Source organism: Odocoileus virginianus, chromosome 7 (assembly GCF_023699985.2).
Source record: "Odocoileus virginianus isolate 20LAN1187 ecotype Illinois chromosome 7, Ovbor_1.2, whole genome shotgun sequence".
NCBI lineage: Eukaryota > Metazoa > Chordata > Mammalia > Artiodactyla > Cervidae > Odocoileus > Odocoileus virginianus.
In genome coordinates, this window is record NC_069680.1 from 22,803,204 (window position 1) to 22,826,625 (window position 23,422).

Here is a 23,422-nt window from a genome sequence, read left to right on the forward strand (position 1 = left end):
ATGGTTGCCATTGAAAAATTTTATAATTCCGGCTCTTCATCTCATTCACTCTCTCCATTCATCCAGTGAATCCTATACATTCACTTATTCTTTTTTTTTTTTTTTTAGATAATGGAAACATTCTTAAATCCACAATCTCATTTATTCTATAAACTCCGTAAGGGTAAAGACTTTGTGTCCTCTTCACCCCTATATCCCTAACACCTACAACAGTGCCTGGCATTGGTTCAGTTCAGTTCGGTTCAGTCCTTCAGTCCTGTCCAATTCTTTGCAACCCCATGGACTGCAGCATCCCAGGCCTCCCTGTCCATCACCAACTTCCAGAGCTTACTCAAACTCATGTCCATCGCATCCATGATACCATCCAACCATCTCATCCTCTGTCGTCCCCTTCTTCTCCTGCCTTCAGTCTTTCCCAGCATCAGGGTCTTTTCCAATGAGTCAGTTCTTCGAAGCAGGTGGCCAAAGTATTGAAGTTTCAGCTTCAGCATCAGTCCTTCCAATGAATATTCAGGACTGATTTCCTTTAGGATTGACTGGTTGGATCTGCTTGCAGTCCAAGGGACTCTCAAGAGTCTTCTCCAACACCACAGTTCAAAAACATCAATTGTTCGGCGCTCAGCTTTCTTTACAGTCCAACTCTCACATCCATACATGACTACTGGAAAAACCATAGCTTTGACTAGACATTGGTGGTTTTCCTAAGTTAACTGATCGAAGGCAGAAGGCTAATTGGGACTTTTAGCTCTTGCTTTTAACAATTTTCATCAGGACACATAGGCTTACATTTTCATCAGGGCACACAGGCTTACGCAGTCCCAGTCTTAAGAAAACAGATGTAACCCCAGCCACCACCTTTTCCTTCAAGGCACCACCAGATCCTATGCTGAGCTAAGGAACCCTCACGGTGGCGGAACCCTGAAGCAGGCGGAACACAGGAGTGACGGAACCTGAAGGCAACGGAATCCCGGATTTGGCGGAACCAAACTGCGGCGCCCAAGGAGCCACCCGGACTCTGTTTGGAACGGAAGCCCAGTGGCCGCCGGCTTCCTGGTTGCGCGGCAGCCCTGAGGGCCCAGTTTAGCCGTCGCGATGTTGCCCTACACCGTGAATTTTAAGGTGTCGGCGCGCACCCTCACCGGGGCCCTCAATGCCCACAACAAGGCGGCGGTGGACTGGTGAGGGCACCGGGCTCCGAGGCCGCCAGGCTCGGCCAGGAGTCTGTAAGGGGAAGGGGAAAGAACAAGAGGTTTCATCCCCCTCTTTAGTTAGTTCTCGAGTGGACGCTGCCTTCACACTTTATAGAGATTTTCATTTTTAAATGCTGGCTTTCTGTTGTTACTATAAAAGCTGTAAATACCCCTGTGTGGGAACTTGCCTTGGGTGGATATATTTGCCCTCGTTCTCCCATTTCTTGTTTCTCTTCGCTTTCTTCTCAGTTTCCTCGCCGTCCCCGTTCCCCACTCTTACCCTCTCCTCCAAGTCTCCGGGCTTCTCGCCCCCATGTCAGTTCCGTTCTTCCCCAATTCTGTCTTCTTTTACTCCCATCCCCGTTTCTTAACCTGTATCCATTCAACAGTGTGCTGGACGCTGTGCCAGGCCCCTGGGCTCTTGCCAACTCTTCATTTCACCTTTATCTTTTTACTATAAAATGACACCGATAATTAATAACCAGAAAAATACAAAGCAGACTGCTTGTAGCTGTGGCTCCTGGGAAGGTTGGCAAGAGTACAGAAGCTTCCTGTTCAGGGTTCGTCTTTTTATCTGGTTGGAGGGACCAGGGCTAATCCCAGAGTGTGGAGTGTGTCCCACGCACTCTATGGATGCCCAGGATTCAAAGTTGACCAAGACGAGGCATAAGCTCTAGGAGACAAATAGACGATTGGAGTCGCTTTATATGTCTTTACGCCTTTACAGGCATATCTCTCAAAACTTTTTTTTTTTTTTTAATCCGGAAAAAAAAAAAGAATTTCAACAAGTTTTTTTTTTTTTTTTTTTTAAGCTGAGCTAGACCTTTTCTATTTAAATGGTAAAATGTGAAGTACTAGCCTTTGGGCTTACATAATAATTTTATTAATGGTGGTGCCTATTGGTTAGAGTTATCTGTTGTTTATGATGCCTCTTGGCAAGAGAGAAGTTGTTTTGCTTTGCTCTTCACTTAAATGTTCACACCTTTTGTTAGGGGCTGGCAAGGTTTAATTGCTTATGGATGTCATTCACTTGTGGTAGTGATTGATTCCGATACTGCTCAAACGCTTCAAGTTTTAGAAAAGCATAAAGCCGATGTTGTCAAGGTAAGTCAGATCCTACTTCCACCCTATCATAAATCGTCTGTTCTAAAGTTTTAAATATTGCTGGAATCTCATTAAAGTCATATGTAGAAATGTTGAGAAGGCTTTACATGTGACTGTATTTGGGGTAGCCTAATATGGGGTTTCCCAAGCGACTCAGTGATAAAGAACCCATCTGCCAGTGCCGGAGTCTCAGGTTCCATCCTTGGATCAGGAAGATCCTCTGGAAGAGGAAATGGAACCCACTCCAGTATTCTTGCCTGAAGAAACCCATGGACAGCGGAGCCTGGCCCGCCACAGTCCATGGAGTCACAAAGAGTTGGACAAGACTGAGCACACATGCGCATGCAGTATTTCCATATATACACTTAATGTCACATCAGGATGAACTATTAAATGCTAGTTCTTAGGTCATTTTAATGCTAGTGGAAAACACTAATTTTGTCCTGTACTGCACCACTCATTTCAGTCATTAGTTTTGAGCATCTAGTATGTGCTAAGCGATGAAAGCCCTCAAGCAATTCATTTTCTAGTGAGGAAGGGTGAAAAGAAAACAAATACAGTGTGGTAAGTGAGACCTGTTTTATGTGCTCTAGGAAGACAGAGAAGCTACAGACCACTTGGTTGTAGGGATCAGAGGAGGGCTCAGAATTCTTTTCATTTTAGGAACTGGTAAACAGTATCTGGCTGAGTGAAAAATTAGGAAGTGCACTGCAGGAATAAAGGAGGATAGATTCAAAAGGAAGCAGTGTGTGTAAAGATGGCTAAAAGATGGAATACACATGTAATCAGTAGGAGTGACAAAAGAAGGCAGCCTGAGAAATTCACCTACTCCGAAAGGTTTGTAAGATTATGATGGATTTGGGATTTTTAAGGAGGAGATTGATTTGATCATATTTGCATTTTAGAAAAACTCACTCTGGTGGTAGTGGAGGATCTGTTGGAAAAAGGCAGGACAATGCAATGGGGTCATTTAGGAGAGTTGTAGTAATTTTGGCAGGAAATCCTTAGGGCCTAAATAAAAGGGAGACAAAAAGGAGTCAGATTTAGGAGCTCTCTAAGAGGTGAATTTAATAGCATTTATGGTACACAGTCTTAAGGGAGAGTCAGAATGACTCCAGTGCAGGAGACCCGGGTTTGATTACTGGGTTGAGAAGATCCACTGGAGAAGGGATAGACTACCCAGTTCAGTATTCTTGGGCTTCCTGGGTGGCTCAGAAGGTAATCCACCTGCAGTGTGGGAGATCTGGGTTCATCCCTGGGTTGGGAAGATCCCCTGGAGAAGGGAACAGCTACCCACTCCAGTATTCTGGCCTGGAGAATTCCATGGACAGAGAAGCCTGGCAGGCAACAGTCCATGGGTTCTGAGAGTCAGACATGACTGTGCAGCTTTCACTTTAGAGGTGAACTTGATAGCCTTTATAATGAACAATCTTAAGGGAGAATCAGAATGACTCAAGGTTTCTGTTTGAGTAACTGAATGGTAGTTTTGTTTTGATGAGGTGAGTGTGTGTGAAGTCATTGTTTAAGGTGCAAAGTCTGAGACACCTGGGGCAGTTGAATTATACTGATCTGAAATTTTAGGAAAGACATTACTATTGGAGATAGACATCTGGGAGCTTTTATTGGTTGTTAACTGTTTTATTGAGATACTCATATCATAAAATTCACCCATTTAAAGCATACAGTTCCATGGCTTTCAGCATATCCACAGAGTTGTGTAGCCATCACCACAATCAATTTCATAACCCCCAAACAAAACCTTGTACACCTTAGCAGTTACCACCCATCCCCTTTCCCTTCATCCCTGCTGCTGCTGCTGCTGCTGCTAAGTCGCTTCAGTCATGTCCGACTTTGTGCGACCCCATGCACTGCAGCCTACCAGGCTCCTCTGTCCAAGGGATTTTCCAGGCTAGAGTACTGGAGTGGGTTGCCATTGCCTTCTCCGCCCTTCATCCCTCAGCAACCACTAATCTGCTTTCTGTTCTGTAGATGTGTCTGTTCTAGACATTTGAAATAACTGAGGTGATACAGTGTGAGCCTGGCTTCTTTCACATAGCATGATGTTTTTCAAGATTCATCCATGTTATAAAGCTTGTGTCAGTACTCTGTCCCTTTTTATTGCTGAATAATATTCCACTGATACAACATTTATTTATTGATGGATATTTGGCATATCTCACTTTTGAGGTATTATGAACAATGCTGCCATGAACATTTGTGTACAGTTTATTTGTGTGAACCTATGTTTTCATTTCTCTTGGGTATATGCCTCGAAGTAGAATTGCTGACTCACATGGTAACTCTATATTTAACTTTTTGAGGAACTGCCAGACTGTTTCCCAGAGAGGCTTCAGTATTGTACATGCCCATAGCAATGTATCAGAGCTCGAATTTCTCCTCAAACTCAACATTTGTTGTTACTTGTTCCTTTGATTATAGCCCTCCTAGGGGGTACAAAGTGGTTCTCATTGTGGTTTTGGTTTGCATTTCCTTAATGGCTAATAGCGTTTAGTATCTTTTCATGTGCTTATTGGTCATTTGTAGATATTCTTTGAGAAATGTCTATTTATTCCTTTGCCCATTTTAAAATTGTATTTTTTAAGATTTTGGAGTTGTAAGAGTTCTTCATGGTTCTAGATACAAGTCCCTTATTGGATATATGCTTGGCAGATATTTCTCTCATTCTGTGATAGTGCCCTCTGAAGCACAAAAGTTTTAAATTTTGTTGTAGGTACAAATCTTTTTTTTTTTTCTTTTTTGGCTGTATCCAAGAACCATTGCTTTTCCCAGTGTTAAGAGGATTTATACCTTTGTTTTTGTCTAAGGATATTACTGGTTTAGCTCATATTTAGGTTTCAGATCCATTTTGAGTTAATTTATGTATGTAATGTGCAATAGGGAAAAATACAGGGGATTTTTTTTTTTTTAATATCTACATGTATCCTATGATCTTGCTAAACTCATTAGAGCTAGTAATTTGAGTGGTATTGTTTTGTTTTTCTTCCATAGACAATCATGGTCTCTGCAGATAATGACAGCTTGGATTTTTCACTTGTAATCTGGTGTCTTTTCTTTCTTTTCCTTGTCCTGTTGTGTTGACTGGGACCTCTACTTCAGTGCTTAGGACTGAGGGAGAATGCCCTTGTCTTATCCTGAGCCTAGGAAGAAAGCATTCAGTCTTTCACCGTCAAGTCTAATATTAGGTATAGGTTTTGTTTTTTACTTTTTTTGTTTTTTGGGAAGAAATATTATCTCTCCCCCCATTTCTGTCTTTTTCGCATTTCTGGAGTTTTCATTTCTTAGTATAGATCTGTGTTTCAGTCTGGTGTCATATTCCTTTTGGCTAAAGAATTTCCTTCAAGTCCTTGAGGCATGTATCTGATATTAGTTGATCCTTTCTGATTTTATTTGTCTGAGAAATTGTTTCACCAGTACTTTTTTTTTTCCTTGTAGTGCTTTAAAGATCACTCCATTATCTCTCAGAGTAATTTTTGTTGGGAAATTTTTGTCTTTGTTTCTCTGTGTGCAGTGTATCTTTCCTCATCTCCTTATCTTGATATTCAGCAGTTTGATTATGATGTGTTTAGTTGATCTTTTTTTTTTTAGTTGATTTTAAAAAAAATTTATACAGAGATGGAATTCAAGTACTACACACACACATACACACACCCTACAATAATTCTTATCTGTGATAGTTTTACTGTAAAGTTATTGGAAACACTAAATTAGCAAATACTGCTGCTGCTGCTAAGTCACTTCAGTTGTGTCCGACTCTGTGCGACCCCGTAGACAGCAGCCCACCAGGCTCCTCTGTCCCTGGGATTCTCCAGACAGGAGTACTAGAGTGGGTTGCCTTTTTCTTCTCCAATGCATGAAAGTGAAAAGTAAAAGTGAAGTCGCTCAGTCGTATCCAACTTGTCGCGACCCCATGGATTGCTGCCTACCAGGCTCCTCTGTCCCTGGGATTCTCCAGGCAAGAGTACTGGAGTGGGGTGCCATTGCCTTCTCCGAATTAGCAAATACTGAAACACTGATTGCTCCTAGGGGAAATAATGCAATTTGGTTCCTAGTGAGCCTCTAGTTGCAATATTTTCATCAAATGATTGATATATAACCTTGTTTTATATGTGTATCTGTTAAAAGATATTTATTATATACTGTTGATTTATTGTTATTGAACACATGGCTGACAGCACCATAACTCATTCCTGGACAAAGCTTATTTTCATGTGTTTTTTCTATAATGCACGGCACGGCTTTTTGTGCTTAGGACACTAGACAGCACTTTAGCACTGTGCTGGGGGACCATTTTAAACAGTGAAGTCACAACTGGAAGCACAGGAATGCAAAAACACAGGAATAAGTAGGCCTCCGAAAAGATATGTGTTTACATTATGAGAGTTGACACAAGAGCACCTTGTTTAGCCGCAGCTGGGATGCTCTTGTATGTTGAGTGGCTCAGATTTTTCACCGCTCTGCGTGTGTCCATTAATGACTGTAAAAGCGCTGCAAATACTGATTTTACAAATAGAATTACAAATATGTTTTAGCGAGTAGGCAAATTCATAAATACAGATTCTGTAAATAACAAGGAGGGAGAGTATACATACCTTCACACATGTATAAAGTAAATATATACATACATACCCACTCAAACATATATACATGCATATGTGCAGATACACATTTTAATTTTAAAAAAACTATTGCCTGAGGAAAAGATGTGTCTCATTAACTCTGAAGTTCAAAAAACTTTTTGCCCTCTTTTTCATGAATGCTATTGGAATTGATTAGCATGCTTCCCTACCCTAGCATTTTCTCTGAGTGTGTTTACTTTTATGTGTACATACATTTGTATGTACATAGGTATATGCCTATATATTCAAATATAGGTATATGTTTGAAGAGTCTGTAGTGTTAAGTTTGTTTACTAAACACATACTTGAATGTCAACTGCAGGCACTGTGTTAGGGTCTGGGAATAGAAATGTGAGCAAGGCCCCCATGATCCTGCCATATGGAGCGGGACTGTGATAGGTCAAAACAAAGTAAATAAAATAATTACAGAGTATTATGTGGGAAGTGATCCAAAGTGAGCAAGTAGGACGCTGAGCTAGAAAAGGGAGGTTGCGGCCAGGGAAGACCTTGGCTCAGAGTCAGGACTCTGTTTTATTCCTGATTCTGTCAGTGTTCAGTGCTCAGGAATTAACCTGATTTGTGCTGGGATTCTTGTATTTTTTATTTAAAAAACTATTAATGTTATTATAGAAAGTATGATGCATAAATTTTTTAGAGAAAAACCTGTTAACAATTTTTTTCCGATTTTATGAGAGGAATACCCAGATTTTTTGTTTGATTTTGTGTTTTCCTTTTGCAGGATTTTTGTAGCTTCAAGTTTCCTTTTTATTAGAAGAATAGTATGCAAGAGAAGATTCTTCTTAACAATTTAGAATTTTACGTGTTTTGTCAGAATTAGATTTTATGGTCTTTACTGTGATTAGATGTTATACCAGTGATCATACCATTTTAAGAGATGGTATTCTGGAATTTTTACTTGAATTCTTCAGATTATTAAGGCTGTGTCTCATTTCTGATATTTTAAAGGCAATAAAGTTGTGATATTTTCAAAACTATTTTAATTGCGACTTTAAGAAATCATAATAAAAATGTCTGACTTTTGAGGAAGCTAATTTCCTATTTTTGTAATATAAGTGTAGAATGTAGCTTTGAGTTCTGGTCAGTGTTTTATGAAAATTATATATGGTTTACATCCAGTGCAAGTATTTACTTGATTTGGTTTCTTCTTGATACTAGGTTAAATGGGCCAGGGAAAATTATCATCATAACATTGGCTCGCCATATTCCTTGCGCTTAGCTTCTGCTGATGTCAATGGAAAGATCATCGTTTGGGATGTAGCAGCAGGAGTAGCGCAGTGTGAGATCCAAGAGCATGCCAAGCCTATTCAGGGTGAGGAAAGTCCACGCTCGGCCGAGCGTCTGTGTTAATACACTTACTGTTAGAGCGGTTGGTTTTTGTCCCTTTCATTTACTTTCATCACTTCTCAAGTTACCTCTTGATTGTGTATAGCCAGTTCTGTGGATCTGAAGCTAGCTTTCTTTTCCTTATCAATACACTTCTGGGCTTATTTCCTCAGATCTCAGTTGATTTGTGCTTTGGTAAAATGCATTAATTTCAACCTTGCCTTCAGTTGAGCATGAAGAGAAAAATTAAGCTCCTTATAAATGGCCTTGTAAATCTAAGCTATAAATAAACTCCCCTGAACTGCTCCTTTGAATTAGCCCTCAATGCTTACTTTCTGTTAATAGAGATAAAGTGTTCTCATTTTCATATATCAATAGATCATTTGTTTGCTTGCTTATGTTACTGACCTAATCAATACAGTATTCCTGGCTTTGACTGAGTGGCTCTCTTGACTGGGTAAATCTTTTAAATGACTGTTAAAAAAATACTTATTGAGTACTTACTGTACCTATTGAACTAGATCTTTAACTTCTTTATTATCATGAAAAAATGTGCAATTCTGTAAAGTCCCATTAAGTAACTCCACAAAAACATTAGGAGAGTCTGACATTGATCATGGCTAGGACAAGTCTTTGACATAAAGTTTTAACTAATGAATAGTGTAAATTGCCTTGTATTTTCTTTGAAGTAATATTTCAGATTACTTGGAAATGCTAACCTCTAGATTCTAATGTTCAGGCAGCTTATTTTTATGTAAAATTAGTTTTCCCTGTCAATCTTGACACATACACTTAGATGCAACATTGAAGAGGAGGGGGAAAGTTAAGATTTTAAGGATTATGAAAACACATACACACAACTAGATATAAAGGATACATTAACCAAGTGTTTTAAAGTGGATAATTTCTGAATTTTGCCTTTATTTATCTGGTCTTTGCAGATGTTCAGTGGTTATGGAATCAAGATGCTTCCCGGGATTTATTGCTTGCTATCCATCCGCCAAATTACATTGTGCTCTGGAATGCAGATACTGGCACCAAACTCTGGAAGAAGAGCTATGCAGATAACATTCTTTCTTTTTCTTTTGATCCTTTTGATCCCTCACATTTAACTTGTGAGTACTAGTTTCTTGTGGAAAATGAATTGAGGTATTTGTAATATATATGGTTAATGCTATATACATAAGATACACATTGACACACACCCAGTCATACATCATACATCTTAAAATAAGAAGCACATCTAGTTCATAATCTTTTCAGCTCCTAGTACAGATACTAAATCATAACCCATATTTTTTGCAAGTATTCTGGTGTTCAGAAATTTAAATCAGCAAGCTAGACCTTCTCTGTGTGAAATTTGTGATCAGAATTAGATTAGTCAGAGAACGAGAGAGTTGCTGTGTTATTCTAATTCAGACTTAATTAAATTTTTTTTCTAGGAACATCAAAAGAACCTGAGTCAAGGGTTTCATTTAGTCTGTGGCCAAATTCATTTCTTCTTTTTCAAAATATTGTTCTAATTCGTTCCAAGCCTTTTGAGTGCCATAAACAGATGCATGTCAGGAACAGACTAAGCCCAAGGGAGTTTTTTCTGGCAGAGACTGTTTTTGCCAGTATACTTTAATGTTTTACTGAGCCACTGATCTAAAAATCAAATTGTGGACAGATATTTTTGTGACTGAATTATTTAGAAAATATTTTTTATTCAGTTATCCAACAAATATTTCTTGAGCTTTTATTTACTATATGCCAGGAGTGTTCTGGGAGTCTGGAATATATCAGTGAACCAAGACAAGGATTCTTGCCTTCATAAAGTTTGCATTCTAGTGAGCAAGAATTAGGTGGTAACCTATGGGCTTAATGAATTGGTACACTGCAATATATTATGAGTGGTATAAAAAATAAGATAAAGGGAGTGGGAGTGGGCTTGTTGTATTAGATAAAGTGGTCAAGGTAGGTTTCATTTTGATATTTGATCAACAACTTAGATGAGGGAATCTACTATGGTAAAGAATGTTTTCCCTGGATTTGAATGACTCAAAATTCCAACTTGTATCCTCCAGTATTTATTGAGGGGTACGCGAGTTGATGGAGGGACAGAAGGTCAGACAAGTAGGAATTAAAATGAGAAACACAGCTGTGTAAATAACTGCAATATGGTGTGTTTAGGCTTTGTGTGTGTAAATGTGTATACATGCACATATGTATGCACTCATTGGGTTGCTGTGGAAGGCAATGCTGTGGGAGCCCTGAGAACAAGGCTTGGCTGACAGTCAGGGAGTGAGGACATCACAGAAGGAGGGGACAGACTTTACCCTTGAAGGATGCCTTCTGTAATCTGAAATGGAGACAAAGCTTCAGGTTAATTTACTGCATCTCTGTAATTTAGTTGATGAAAGCACAAGATTTCAAAGCATCAGTTGACCTAACGTCTTTAATTTGCTCACTGAATGTGCTGGGTTTGTCATAATTCTTGAATGCTTTGTTCCCTGTGTTTAAAGCAGCCTCACTCATTGCCAGGAGCCAGGGTAGATAAGATTTTTATGATCAGATAGGTGTTAGTTGGCCCCAGTTGTGAGGGGGATTATTTTTTCAGTCATAAAAAGGCATAAAATATTTCTGTTTCCTGTACACTTAGTAAGCCACTGTTGGCACTTTTACTCTAGATATTAAGTGAAAACACTCTTTGCATATCCTGAGCTTCAGTTTGACACTCAAGAAGAAAAAGGAAGTAAATTTAGACAGAGCAACTCATGGTAATGATAAAAAATTAGTATCAGCAAGTTAAATATTTGAACTTGCCAACTGTGGTATGCAGAACCTCATATATGGGTTTTTTTTCCCCCTCTTCTGTGAATTTTATATTCTGAAAGTCTTTGGATTTTGAAGTTACGAGATATAATGAGGAAAGGTTTCTAATGAAAGTCTGTCCACTGAATTTATTTGGAAGAACAAACATTTGCTCTTTCTGCCAGTAACCTTCTGGTATCTTTTTAATATAAAACATTAATTTAGAGCACTGAGCTTGGAGGCCTCTGATGAATTGTAATGGACCACCTGTTTCCCTTTAACTTGGAGAACATTCCCATTATGTTATGTCTGCATAATACTGCCAGTTCTTTATTATTAAAATTATCATTACCTTGCTCTCAAAAGTGTATTGGAATAAAACTCTGTGCTAAACTTGATTAAACTTTAATCAGAGTTTCACTTCTCTCAGTACAGTACTCACCAGCGAGGGCATTGTATTCATCTCAGATTTCTCTCCATCCAAGCCTCCCTCAGGCCCTGGGAAAAAAGTTTACATATCCAGTCCACACTCCAGCCCAGCTCACAACAAGCTGGCTGCAGCCACAGGGGCCAAGAAGGCTCTTAATAAAGTGAAAATCTTAATCACTCAAGAGAAACCTAGGTAAGTTGCAAGTATAAAACTAGCAGTAACATTCATGTAATTCAGTGTTTATCTGTTTATTGAAAATATCATTTTTGGAGATGTATTAAGATTGATTTTCTTGTTCATGTTACCCTTTCTTGTTTCTAATTTTGAATTTATAAGAGGAAAAATATTTTTTTGTTTCCTCCTCTAAGAAGAGATTTAGCACTTAACATGGTTCCTTTGTTTCCAGTAAAGCAGTAAACGCCCCCCACCAATTTTCACAGAGAACATCTTTGACTTCTGAAAATGAGAGAGAAAGATTCTAAGATGGGGGCCACTGAGCACATTAAAAATTGGGGAGCAAAAGTGGATTATAATTTTAAATACATTTTCCTGACTTAAATGCTGTGTAATGTCATTAGCCAGTAAAATATGGGTGTTTTTCTTCTGCATGTAAAGGTGTTTCCCATAGTGGTTAAGGGCCAAGATTCTAGGGGAACTATAGCTCTGTGACTTGGGAGTATACTTTAATCTTTCCCAGGTTTCACTTTTCCAATTAGCCAACATAGTGTTTTAAAGGATTTCATAGGGCTATTGTAAAGATTTATAGATACAGAAACTTAACTCCTTGTCATAATATCTGATACTTAATAAGCATTCTTTTGGTAAATGCTAGCTATTTTTGTTTATTTCAGAAATTTTAAAAATGCTTTTATTTTTAATATGCTAAGATTATTCTATCTAAACTTTGTGGGTAATTACCTAAAAAACATATGGTAAAATACAAATTGCTCTACAAATTCTGAACTGATGTGTAAAGATCAGTTTTATATAGTAAACCATAGGCTGGTTAAATTTATCCCTAATTTATCCCCCACCCTATGCCGAAATGATTGAAGATTGCTCCTTAAGTATCTTAAGAACTCATTTCTTTTGCAGTTATTCTGTATCATAGTTTTATAAGTTATGACCTACATAATGTATTTTCTCTCATGTAAATCATATGTTCAACTGTATGAGGAAATTGAGTCTTACATTTTTAAAATTTGTTATTTGAGCTTGCCCAACTGTGAAGTGCAGAGCCAGAATTTTAATGCAGTCCACATCCCTCTCCATGGTCCTCTGATCTAACTTTATTTTAAATTTCAAAACCTTAATAAAATTATTATGTAAAAAGAAGATGGTACATAATTATATGCCCATTCCTATTGAAATAAATATAAATATGTAAATTTATTATAAATACAAAGTTGTGATTAAGTATATACAACAATCACAAATTACTGAAATGATTTTTGAGACTCTTCAACAATCTTTACAGTCCTAATGTTGTTTCATCTCTCTTATTTACACAGAAGAAAATTCTGTGGTAAGTGAATAAAATACCCAACTTTGTTCCAAAAATAAAAAGACAGTTGAAGAGTGAAGGAAGGCAGAGTAGAGGAAGTGACTTGCTCAAGGCCAAACAGCTATTCCATTGACTCCTGATCCAGTTGTCTAGCCCTAATTACTCTAAATGCTTTTGTTTTAATTCCAAGGCTTCTTTTCAGCAGTCCATCTAGTAGTTCTGATTACAAAATAAGAATGACAGTACTGTTTTATGAGTGCTGTGTAGTATTGTCACTTACCATCTCATATCATAGACTTACTAGTTTACTTTAAACTTTCAGTGATTTGGAAACTTGTCTCTCTAGCCTATCCAATGTTGTTGTCATAATTTGGATTTTGGCACAAAGGAGAGATCTAATTTTTAGATGCTAGCTCATGTTGGTTATTTCAGGAGACGGTTGTATATTCTCATTGATGGTTATTATGTGGAGAGTACAAAATTCAGTCCTTTTTTAGCTTTTTCTGATATGAATAAAGTCTGATTCATTTTTTAAAATTGAAGTGTAGTTGATCTACAGTGTTGTGTTAATTCCTGGTATACAGCAAAGTGATTCAGTTATACGTATTATATTACATGGGGCCTCTCTGGTGGCTCAGACAGTAAAGAATCTGCCTGCAATGCAAGAAACCTGGGTTCTATCCCTGGGTTGGGAAGATCTCCTGAGAAGGGAATGGCAACCCACTCTAGTATTCTTGCCTGGGAATCCCGTGGACAGAGGAGCCTGGCGGGCTGTGGTCCATGGGGTTGCAAAGAGTCGGACATGACTGAGTGATGCAGTGCCTGCACATGCACATGCACACACACACACACAGCAAAGTGATTCAGTTATACATATTATATTACTCTTCTTTTTCATATTCTTTTCCATTGTGGTTTATTATAGGATATTGAATCTAGTTCCTTGTGCCATATAGTAGGACCTTGTTTATATAGAGTAGTTTGTATCTGCCCATCCCAAACTCTTAATTTATCCCTCCCTCACTGCCACCCTACCTTTGGTAACCGTAAGTTTGTTTTCATGTCTGTGGGTCTGTATCTGTTTCGTACATATGTTCATGTGTGAGTCTGACTCATTTCTTGATGCCTGAAGTAAATGTTTACTTTTTCCAGTGCAGAATTCATCACTCTCAATGATTGCCTTCAGTTGGCATATCTGCCTTCCAAAAGGAATCACATGTTGCTGCTCTATCCTCGTGAGATTTTAATCCTCGATCTTGAGGTGAACCAGACAGTGGGTGTGATTGCAATAGAGCGAACAGGAGTTCCTTTTCTGCAGGTATCTACAGCTTACAAATTACATCACCAAAAGTTGATTATGAATTATATAGAGAAAGATAATCTATACTTTTGCACAGTCCTGTAAAAGTCCTTAGTTTTCACTTTTTTTCTATTTATTTAAAGATTGACAATGTTATTTTACATTCCTTATTTTTCTGGATTTTTTATTGGTTTGATTTAACCTTAGAAATTCTTCTCGCAGATCTGGAGATAGATACTGAACTATTTAAGATACATGAATAAAAACAGATTTTTTTAGGATTGATGGATTAGGGGATTATATGTGTGCTTTTGTGTTTTTGTTTTACTTTTTGCCTGTGTTCTGTAAATAATGAGTTTATGAGTCTCACCGTATATATAATTTTAAAATATGTTGTTTTAAAAAATAAATACATCATCTATTTAAAGGTAATTCCCTGCTTTCAACGTGATGGTTTATTTTGCCTACATGAAAATGGTTGTATAACCTTACGTGTTCGGAGATCTTACAGTAGTATTTTCACCACTTCAAATGAGGAACCAGGTGAGTTTATATCTCATGATAATGTTCACTTTATTTTTCTTTAGAATTATTTTATAATGCTTTATGTGGCGAATAGTAGCCAAAGCATGGAGGTAATCATAATCCTTGCCTTAAGATAATAGAATATGGTTATAGTATGAGGCATGAGAAAGCACAAACCCCGGATAGTCTCTGGGTGTTACGACAGCGCACCTCCTGTAACGCAGCAAAAATAGTAGTATTTTGTAATCCCTTCTTGACTGTATCCGTGAGCCAAGTGCATTTTCTCTTTTGTGACTATTTCTTTATCACAAGTCCAACCTTGTATATACCTTTATTATTACACCCCTTTGACTTTTCTTCTGCTTTAGGAAGGAATGTCTTAAACCTGTGTCACTTCCATGGTAAAGTAGCATAGGTTGTCTTCAGGGCATTCAGTTGTCTTTTTCAATCTTATCCTGGAGAATAAAACTGATGTTTTTAATGGAATGATGTGTGCTGCAAAGGTGAAAGTGACTTTCACATCTTTCATAAAATACAATTATTTTTAGGCTTACTATTCAGTTCTGTCACTCAGTCATGTCTGACTCTTTGCAACCTTATGGACTGCAGCACGCCAGGCTTCCCTATCCATCAGCAACTCCTGGAGCTTGCTCAAACTCATGTCCATAGATTCAATGCCATCCAGCCATCTCATCCTCTGTTGTCCCTTTCTTCTCCCGCCTTCAGTCTTTCGCAGCATCAGGGTCTTTTCCAGTGAGTCACTTCTTTGCATTAGGTGGCCAAAGTATTGGAGCTTCAGCTTTAGCATCAGTCCTTCCAATGAATATTCAGGACCAATTTCCTTTAGGATTGACTAGTTTGATCTCCTTGTAGTCCAAGGGACTCTCAAGAGCCTTCTCCAACACCACAGTACAAAAACATAAATTCTTCAGCGTTAAGCCTTCTTTATGAACCAACTCTTACATCTGTACGTGACTACTGGAAAAACCATACCTTTGACTAGATGGACCTTTTCAGCAAAGTAATATCTCTGCTTTTTAATATGCTATCTATTTTGGTCATGGCTTCTCTTCAAAGGAGCAAGCATCTTCATTTCATGGCTGCAGTCACCATCTGCAGTGATTTTGGAGTCCAAGAAAATAAAATCTATCACTGTTTCCATTGTTTCCCCATCTATTTGCCATGAAGTGATGGGACCGGGTGCCATGATCTTCATTTTTTGAATGTTGAGTTTTAAGCCAGCTTTTGCACTCTCCTCTTTCAGTTTCAAGAAGCTCTTTAGTTCTTCTTTGCTTTCTGCCATAAGGATGGTGTCATCTGCATATCTGAGGTTATTGATACTTCTCCTGGCAATCTTGATTCCAGCTTATGCTTTATCCAGCCCAACATTTCACATGATGTATTCTGCATATAAGTTAAATAAGCAAGGTGACAATACACAACCTTGACGTACTCCTTTCCCAGTTGGAACCAGTCTAGTTCCATGTCTGGTTCTAACTTGGTTCTTGACCTGCATATAGATTTCTCAGAAGGCAGTTAAGGTGGTCTAGTGTTCCCATCTCTTCAAGAATTTTTCACAATTTGTTGTGATCCACACAGTCAGTGTGGATAGTCAGTGAAGCAGAAGTAGATGTTTTTCTGGGATTCTCTTGCTTTTTCGATGATCCAGCAGATGTTGGCAATTTGATCTCTGGTTCCTCTGCCTTTCTAAATCCAGCTTGAACATCTGGAAGTTCTCAGTTCATGTACTGTTGAAGCCTGGCTTGGGGAATTTTGAGCATTACTTTGCTAGCATGTGAGATGAGTACAGTTGTGTGGTAATTTGAACATTCTTTGATGTTGCTTTTCTTTGGGATTGGAATGAAAACTGATCTTTTCCAGTCCTGTGGCCACTGCTGAATTTTTGAAATTTGCTGGCCTATTGAGTGACGCTCTTTCACAGCATCTTCTTTTAGGACTTGTAATAGCACAGCTGGTATTCCATCACCTCCTCTAGCTTTGTTCGTAGTGATGCTTCCTAAGGCCCACTTGACTTCGCATTCTAGGATGTCTGGCTCTAGGTGAGTGAGCACACCATCGTGATGTAGAGCACAGTAAATTATTATGATGGGCTGCAGGTGCACTGTTCATTGTTTAATCATATATCACTGTTGATCCTTTTTTGAAGGATTTTCTTCATTTTAAAAAATAATAAATAAGCTATTTTGATAATTGCTATTATGGGCATTAAACTTGGTGTGGACAGTCATTAAGTTAATTGTCTTATATCCCGAAGAAATTAGTAATTGTAAACACAGGAAAGCCATTTTTGACAAACTTTGCCTTAGTTGAAGAAGGGATGATGTTCTTTTTGGTTGAGGTATTATTTACATTGAAACAAGTGGCAGTGACATTAATATGGTTGCCTTCTAATACTTAAAGAAAACAATACTCTTGTTAAGATCCAGATCCTGTCCAGGAGCTTACCTATGACCTACGAAGCCAGTGTGATGCAATCAGGGTGACAAAAACTGTCCGTCCCTTCAGTATGGTGTGTTGTCCTGTCAATGAGAATGCAGCTGCTCTCGTAGTAAGCGATGGCAGGGTCATGATATGGGAACTGAAGTCTGCTGTTTGTAATCGGAATTCACGGAGCAGGTAAAGGAGCCAGTAGGGTCTCTTTTTTGTTTTGCTTTGCTTCCCCCCCTTTTTAAGATTGCCAGAATCATATAAAAATAGCAGGGCCTTTTTTCTGTAAAAAATATTTAGACATTAGATTATAAGGGGATTATGTAAACCTCCTAGAGATATTTCACCTGTGGTTTAAAATATTAGTGTAAAAAATGGATAGAGTACTGTGATCCAAAGTTAGTAATTTGAGTTACTAACATATGATGCAGACTTTAAATATGTAAGAACTGTCTAATTATTATATCTTTGCAGTAGTTCTGGCGTGTCACCTTTATATTCACCAGTGTCTTTCTGTGGAATTCCTGTAGGAGTCCTACAGAATAAACTCCCAGACCTCTCCTTAGATAACATGATTGGTAAGCCACTTTTTTTTTTCCCTTCTAACTTTCATGTTAGGTATACGTTTTGAAGGGCAAAATTAATTGTGATTGTAGTTACTATTAAATAAAAGTTAATACTTCAGAAAACTAAAATGTAGATTCATTCTTTTCTGATAAATCAGATGGGTGTAAAATAAATAAAACTTATGTGGTCCTGAGAGTTACCTGCCGATTGTCACTGTGGTCTTAGTTGTCTGTGTCTTCCCGTAGGTTATTCGTACCACGAGGGTGGGACAGAGCTTCATTCAGCCTTGCATTCCCAGCACTCAGCACAGGGTGTTGCCCATTCTAGATGTACAGTAAATAGTTATTGAAGAAATAATTAACTGAGCAGTATTAGAAAAAAATCATCTTCTTGACTTACATTTTCTTATTTTTATGTTGGGAATTCTTACTTTCACCAGATATTTATTTGCAAATAAATTATTTCAGACTTACTTATATAGTTATTATAGAGCCAGAATATAGTCAAAGAAGAATGAGGGTTGGTGATTTCAAATATTACACAACTAGGAATTATAAATATGCCAAGCAGAATTGACATGTAATTCACTTAAAATTGTGGCCAGTGGTCTATAAAGGATTTTCTTTACCATTATTTGTTATTCCATAATGTAATTAAATGTGGACATTATTAACTAGGTTTCTTTTTGTTTGTTTAAATGCTATAAAGAGAAATGATATACTAGAAAGAAGAGCATTAGCTTATTGATCTTCTTAATCAGAGATGACATTTATTGGGGGTTTAATACTGTATTAAATGCTGTCTCAAATTCTTTATGTAATACCTCGACAACCCTGTGGACTAGGTACTATTATTATAATTTCTGTTTTATATATGTGGGAACTAAGACCCGGAGAGATTAAAACACTTGCCCCAAAGTACACAGCCGGTAAGTGGAAATGTGGTCATAATTGAGAGAATCAATTTCTAGGCAGATTGGTAAGAAGTCCAGGGGTCCCCAAGGAGAGAAGGGTCTGGAATTCTCAAGGAGGAAGAAAGGATCAAACTTTTTTGTCCCTCTACATTCCTTAGGATTATATAACAATAATGTATCCTGCTTGAGGATAGTCTTTGGAAAATAGCTTCTGGCTAATCCTGTTATCTTAAGGTGTATATTATGGGAGTAGGTCTAGCAAGGTCTTTACAACCTCCAGACATTATTTTGATTCACTGTATTAACTAATTAGAGAGTGTATAACTCCATGGCTAACACTAGCAAGGGGGTCCTCTTTCTGCCCCCTTCTGATGCTTGTGTCAGAAGTTTTCTCTATCTCCTTTATACTTTAATAAAACTTCACTACACAAAAGCTCTGAGCAATCAAACCTCGTCTCTGGCCCCGGATTGAATTCCTCCTCCAGAGGCCAAGAATCCCGGCGTCTTTGCGTGTTCAACAACCACCTTCATAATCATCCTAGTCTGGAGTCTGCTTCTTGGCCATGACCTCTAGTCCGGGCTGCACTGTGACCGCAGCAAGGCTTGAGCTCTCCATACCCTGGCATTCTCATAATTCCTGCCAGTTTTGGAATCTTTGTGCTCACTGATGCTAACTTACATACTTCAGATTTTTTCTTCTCACCTTTCAGACATAAATCCCTATAAAGAAGTTCAGACACATAATTGTTTTGCAAAATTTATTTTATTAGTAACATAATTTTCTGAGTTAATTGACCCTGTCTGCACTTAATATAAACTATTAAAGTGAAAAGAATTATGAACACACATGCATAGAACTAATCAGCAATATGAAGCCCATAGGAGTTTGAAATTTTATGCTGTTTAGGTATCTAAGTGATATAAATTACATTTTTTAGGGGACAAAATGATACAGATTGTATAGCAGTTCTTGACAATGTTGTTGATTTGAAAGTATTAAATAATTAAATATTTGTTACTTGAAAACATTTTAATTAAAACTTTTAATTTGAAATTCACTGTGTACTTAGTGATAATTGAAAGCAATTCAGTTAAGTACAGAGGTCTGATTTATATTCTTTGAGTAAAGGCTGTTGCTTATTAAGGCCTAATCTACCCTACTTTATGAATCACTTCACATGGAAAATGCTGGAAGAGAAATATGCAGTTTCCTGGAATCAGCTCCAAGCTGCCAAAAGTTGGTAAACATGGCACCTACTTGTTGCCATTGCTTTAGACCCATCTTTGTTACTAAAAATGAGTATCAGTTGTGTGGCTTATACTAAGGGATCATTTATTCAGATTCAGTTGGTCCTTATTTTTTGTGTATATCTTACCGATTTTATAATAACATTTTATTAGAACAACTTGACCGGTTTAAGAGGTTTATTTAGAATCCCTTCACTCACTCTGAATAATTATTTACATTTTTCCCTTTCACAGTATGTGTGTATGTGTGTGTACTTATATATACACACACATGTACTAATACGTGCTTGTGCTCAGTCGTGTCCAACTCTTTGTGACCCTATGGACTGTAGCCAGCCAGGCTCTTCCGCCCATGGAATTTTCCAGGCAAGAATACTGGAGTAGGATGCCATTTGCTACTCCAGGGAATCTTTCTGACCCAGGGGATTGAACCTGTATCTCTTGTGTTTTCTGCATGGACAGGTGGGTTGTTTACTAGTAGCACCACCTGTGATAAACACACATGCACACACACTCACACGTATTCTTGTGTGATAACTTTGTCCCAGTCTTTTGGTGGTGCTAGTGGTAAAGAACCTGCCTGCCAGTGCAGGAGACATAAGGGACACAGGTTTGATCCCTGGGTGGGAAGATTCCCTGGAGAAGGACATGGCAGCCCACTCCAGTGTTCTTGCCTGGAGAATCCCATGGAGAGAGGAGCCTGGTGGGCTATAGTCCATAGCGTCAGAAAGAGTTGGACACAACTGAAGCAACTTAACACACACAAAGGAAGAAAAATTTTAAACCCTTATTAGTGAATTAAAGTTTCAATTTTGCTGCACTCTTTTGTAGTCACATTTTGTTGTTGTTCAGTTGCAAAGTTGTTTCCAACTCTTTGTGACCCCGTGGACTGCAGAAAGCCAGGCTTCCCTGTCCTTCACTATCTCCCTGAGTTTACTCAAACTCATGTCCATTGAGTTGGTGATTCCATCCACACTTCTCATCCTCTGTCGTCCCCTTCTCCTCCTTCCCTCAATCTTTCCCAGCATCAGGATCTTTTCCAGTGAGTCAACTCTTTGCATCGGGTAGCCAGAGTATTGGAGCTTCAGCTTCAGCATCAGTCTTTGCAATGAATATTCAGAGATGATTTCCTTTAGGTTTGACTGGTTTGAGCTCTTTGAACCTATTTTTGTTTACCAATTTTATGTGCACTTTAAAAAGCATCAGATCAAAACATAACCCTTTAGGAAGGCAGTGAGACAGGAATATGCTGTAATATGTCATGTACAGAAGTTATTCTCTAACCCTAGTCCTTCTCTGTTTGCCTTTGATGCCCTGAAGCCAGCACCTTTGGCTAAAAGTGTTTCTTAGAAGATAAAGGCCCCTGAATTATGGATAGCAATACTCTGGAGTAATTGAACCTTTGAGATATTAGATGATACAAATTAAGTCCCATAGCTAAATAAGACCTAGTGTATAGCTAAGCCCGAGTGCTGCGCGACACCTTCTAAATCTGAAGAGTACTTCCTTGGTAAAGTTCCTTTAGATTTTTAAGATCAGCATATGTTGCAATTAATGTATTTTTTGTTGTTGTTTTATTGCAAACCAGGGCAAAGTGCAATTGCTGGGGAAGAACATCCCAAAGGCTCCATTCTGCAGGAAGTGCAGCTCAAGTTCCTGCTAACAGGTCTGCTTTCAGGACTGCCCTCCCCACAGTTCGCTATCCGTATGTGCCCCCCGTTGACCACAAAAAACATCAAGATGTATCAGCCGTTGCTTGCTGTTGGTGAGTTCCTATTTTAACTCTTAATGTCTATTTTACATTTTTAAGACATTAAAGTTTCCTGGTTATTAGAAAATCCTTTATTCTCCTTTAGAATGCTTTAAGTGGAGGAAGAGGCTCCATGAAATTGTGTAAATACTCATTTTGAGGTACTTTTTTCCCCTGTCTTGTTAATCTTTTTAAATCACAATAATAACGGTTAATCTTTTTAAATCACAACAATAACTCATTCACCGACAGCAGATGACAGAGATTCTGACACCAGGGGTGTGTTTTTGAAAGGTCAGGAGGGTAGTTCCTGTGTGATGCTGAAACCAGACTGCTGGTTTTTTCTTGGGCCGTCTCAGGCTCTTTCTGTACATGTCATTTTGTTTTGAGTTTTTGTTAGCTAACAATGTGGTCAAAGTTAATATTTAGCATCAGCAAGGATCTGTATTTGCTAAGAATTGTATGTTAAACCTGGTTTTATTTTGTTCAAAGTGGCTCTTGTCTTTGTAAACTAAAGATTTGCCTTCTGGGTTGAAATTGCAATTTTTATGTTTTAGATTAAAAAAAATTGGTGTGGGTTTCAGCTTGCTGTCACAGTAATTTCATGGTAATGTGATTAACCTGGTTTCTTTTACAGAGAAAACCCAATTTTAATTTGCTTTTTAAGTATATAAGTTTAAAAATTCATTTCTCTAAAATTTTGAAAAACAGAATATTTGAAATTGTCATTATTTTTCTTAAGATGCTATTGGTTTGAGTTCTGGTTTTTTCCCAGTTCGCTAAACATGTGATTCACGATTCTTTTTTTTTTTTCCCCCTAAAATGAACATCTGATCACATATATCTTGCAGCCCTTGTGTCTTAGCTGAGTGGCTGGCTTGTGAGACCTAATGGCTCATTTGAGTATTACTGTTTGGCGGTACTGTTATTTTCTCATTTTTTTCTGTTATCATCTTTTGAAAGTGATTTGAATTTTAAGATTCAGTGATCTGTGCTTATATGTATCCAGATTTATAGAAATACAGATAGATGTTTAATTTTTGCTCTAGAAACTATTGATTCATATTAAATCTCTTATTGAAATTTCAGTTGAAATTTGTCAATGTACATAGAATGTATGTCTCTGAATGTCAGTATACCTAATTTGTCAGTTAGGATTTTATTAATTTCTTGGTGAAAATTATGTCTTGAGATAGTTAGATAATAAGAGTTGATCAGAATCTGAGATTTCCATTGTAGAATAAGCTGTATTATAGTGGTATATAGTGAATAGCAAGTCATTTATTGGATTTAGTATAATAGCAAAGTAAAAGCAAAAAATATATGCGCCTGAAGTCTTGCAGAGTCATTAGGAAACATAAGCAGAGCTCAGCTGGATTTACTTCTCCTTCTAGGGCCTGTAGATCATAGTTTCAACATCTAAATGTGCAGAATATAGAAATCATATAATCATTTTAAACATTTGCTAATTGAAAAGTTCGAGTAATTTAGATATTTTCTCAGTACTAGAACTAGAAGATATTGTGGCATAGGTAATAAATATAAAGTTGTAATACCATATTTCTCTAGAATAGTTTTGCAAGAAATTTCTGAAGCTTTAATTCAGCAAGTTAACCAAGATTGGAATTTACCTAGCATTTTTGCTTTTACTATTATTACATGATCCCTG

The 23,422-nt window shown here is 37.7% G+C and overlaps 1 protein-coding gene across 3 annotated transcripts in view; it reads left to right on the forward strand.

Moving 5' to 3' along the window:
• The first annotated feature begins 1,010 nt into the window (after positions 1-1,010).
• The window catches only part of WDR11 (WD repeat domain 11), a 54,522-nt gene continuing 32,110 nt past the window's right edge, over positions 1,011-23,422 (forward strand). The window contains exons 1-10 of one of the 3 annotated variants that reach the window (XM_070470294.1): positions 1,011-1,178; positions 2,183-2,294; positions 8,108-8,261; positions 9,217-9,390; positions 11,504-11,690; positions 14,155-14,320; positions 14,731-14,845; positions 17,269-17,464; positions 17,750-17,853; positions 21,592-21,768. In XM_070470294.1, the coding sequence (XP_070326395.1) occupies positions 1,093-1,178; positions 2,183-2,294; positions 8,108-8,261; positions 9,217-9,390; positions 11,504-11,690; positions 14,155-14,320; positions 14,731-14,845; positions 17,269-17,464; positions 17,750-17,853; positions 21,592-21,768 (1,471 nt within the window). In that variant the 5' untranslated portion in view covers positions 1,011-1,092. The remainder of the gene's footprint in view (positions 1,179-2,182; positions 2,295-8,107; positions 8,262-9,216; positions 9,391-11,503; positions 11,691-14,154; positions 14,321-14,730; positions 14,846-17,268; positions 17,465-17,749; positions 17,854-21,591; positions 21,769-23,422) is intronic. The other 2 variants (XM_070470295.1, XM_070470296.1) reach the window with 2 other exon arrangements.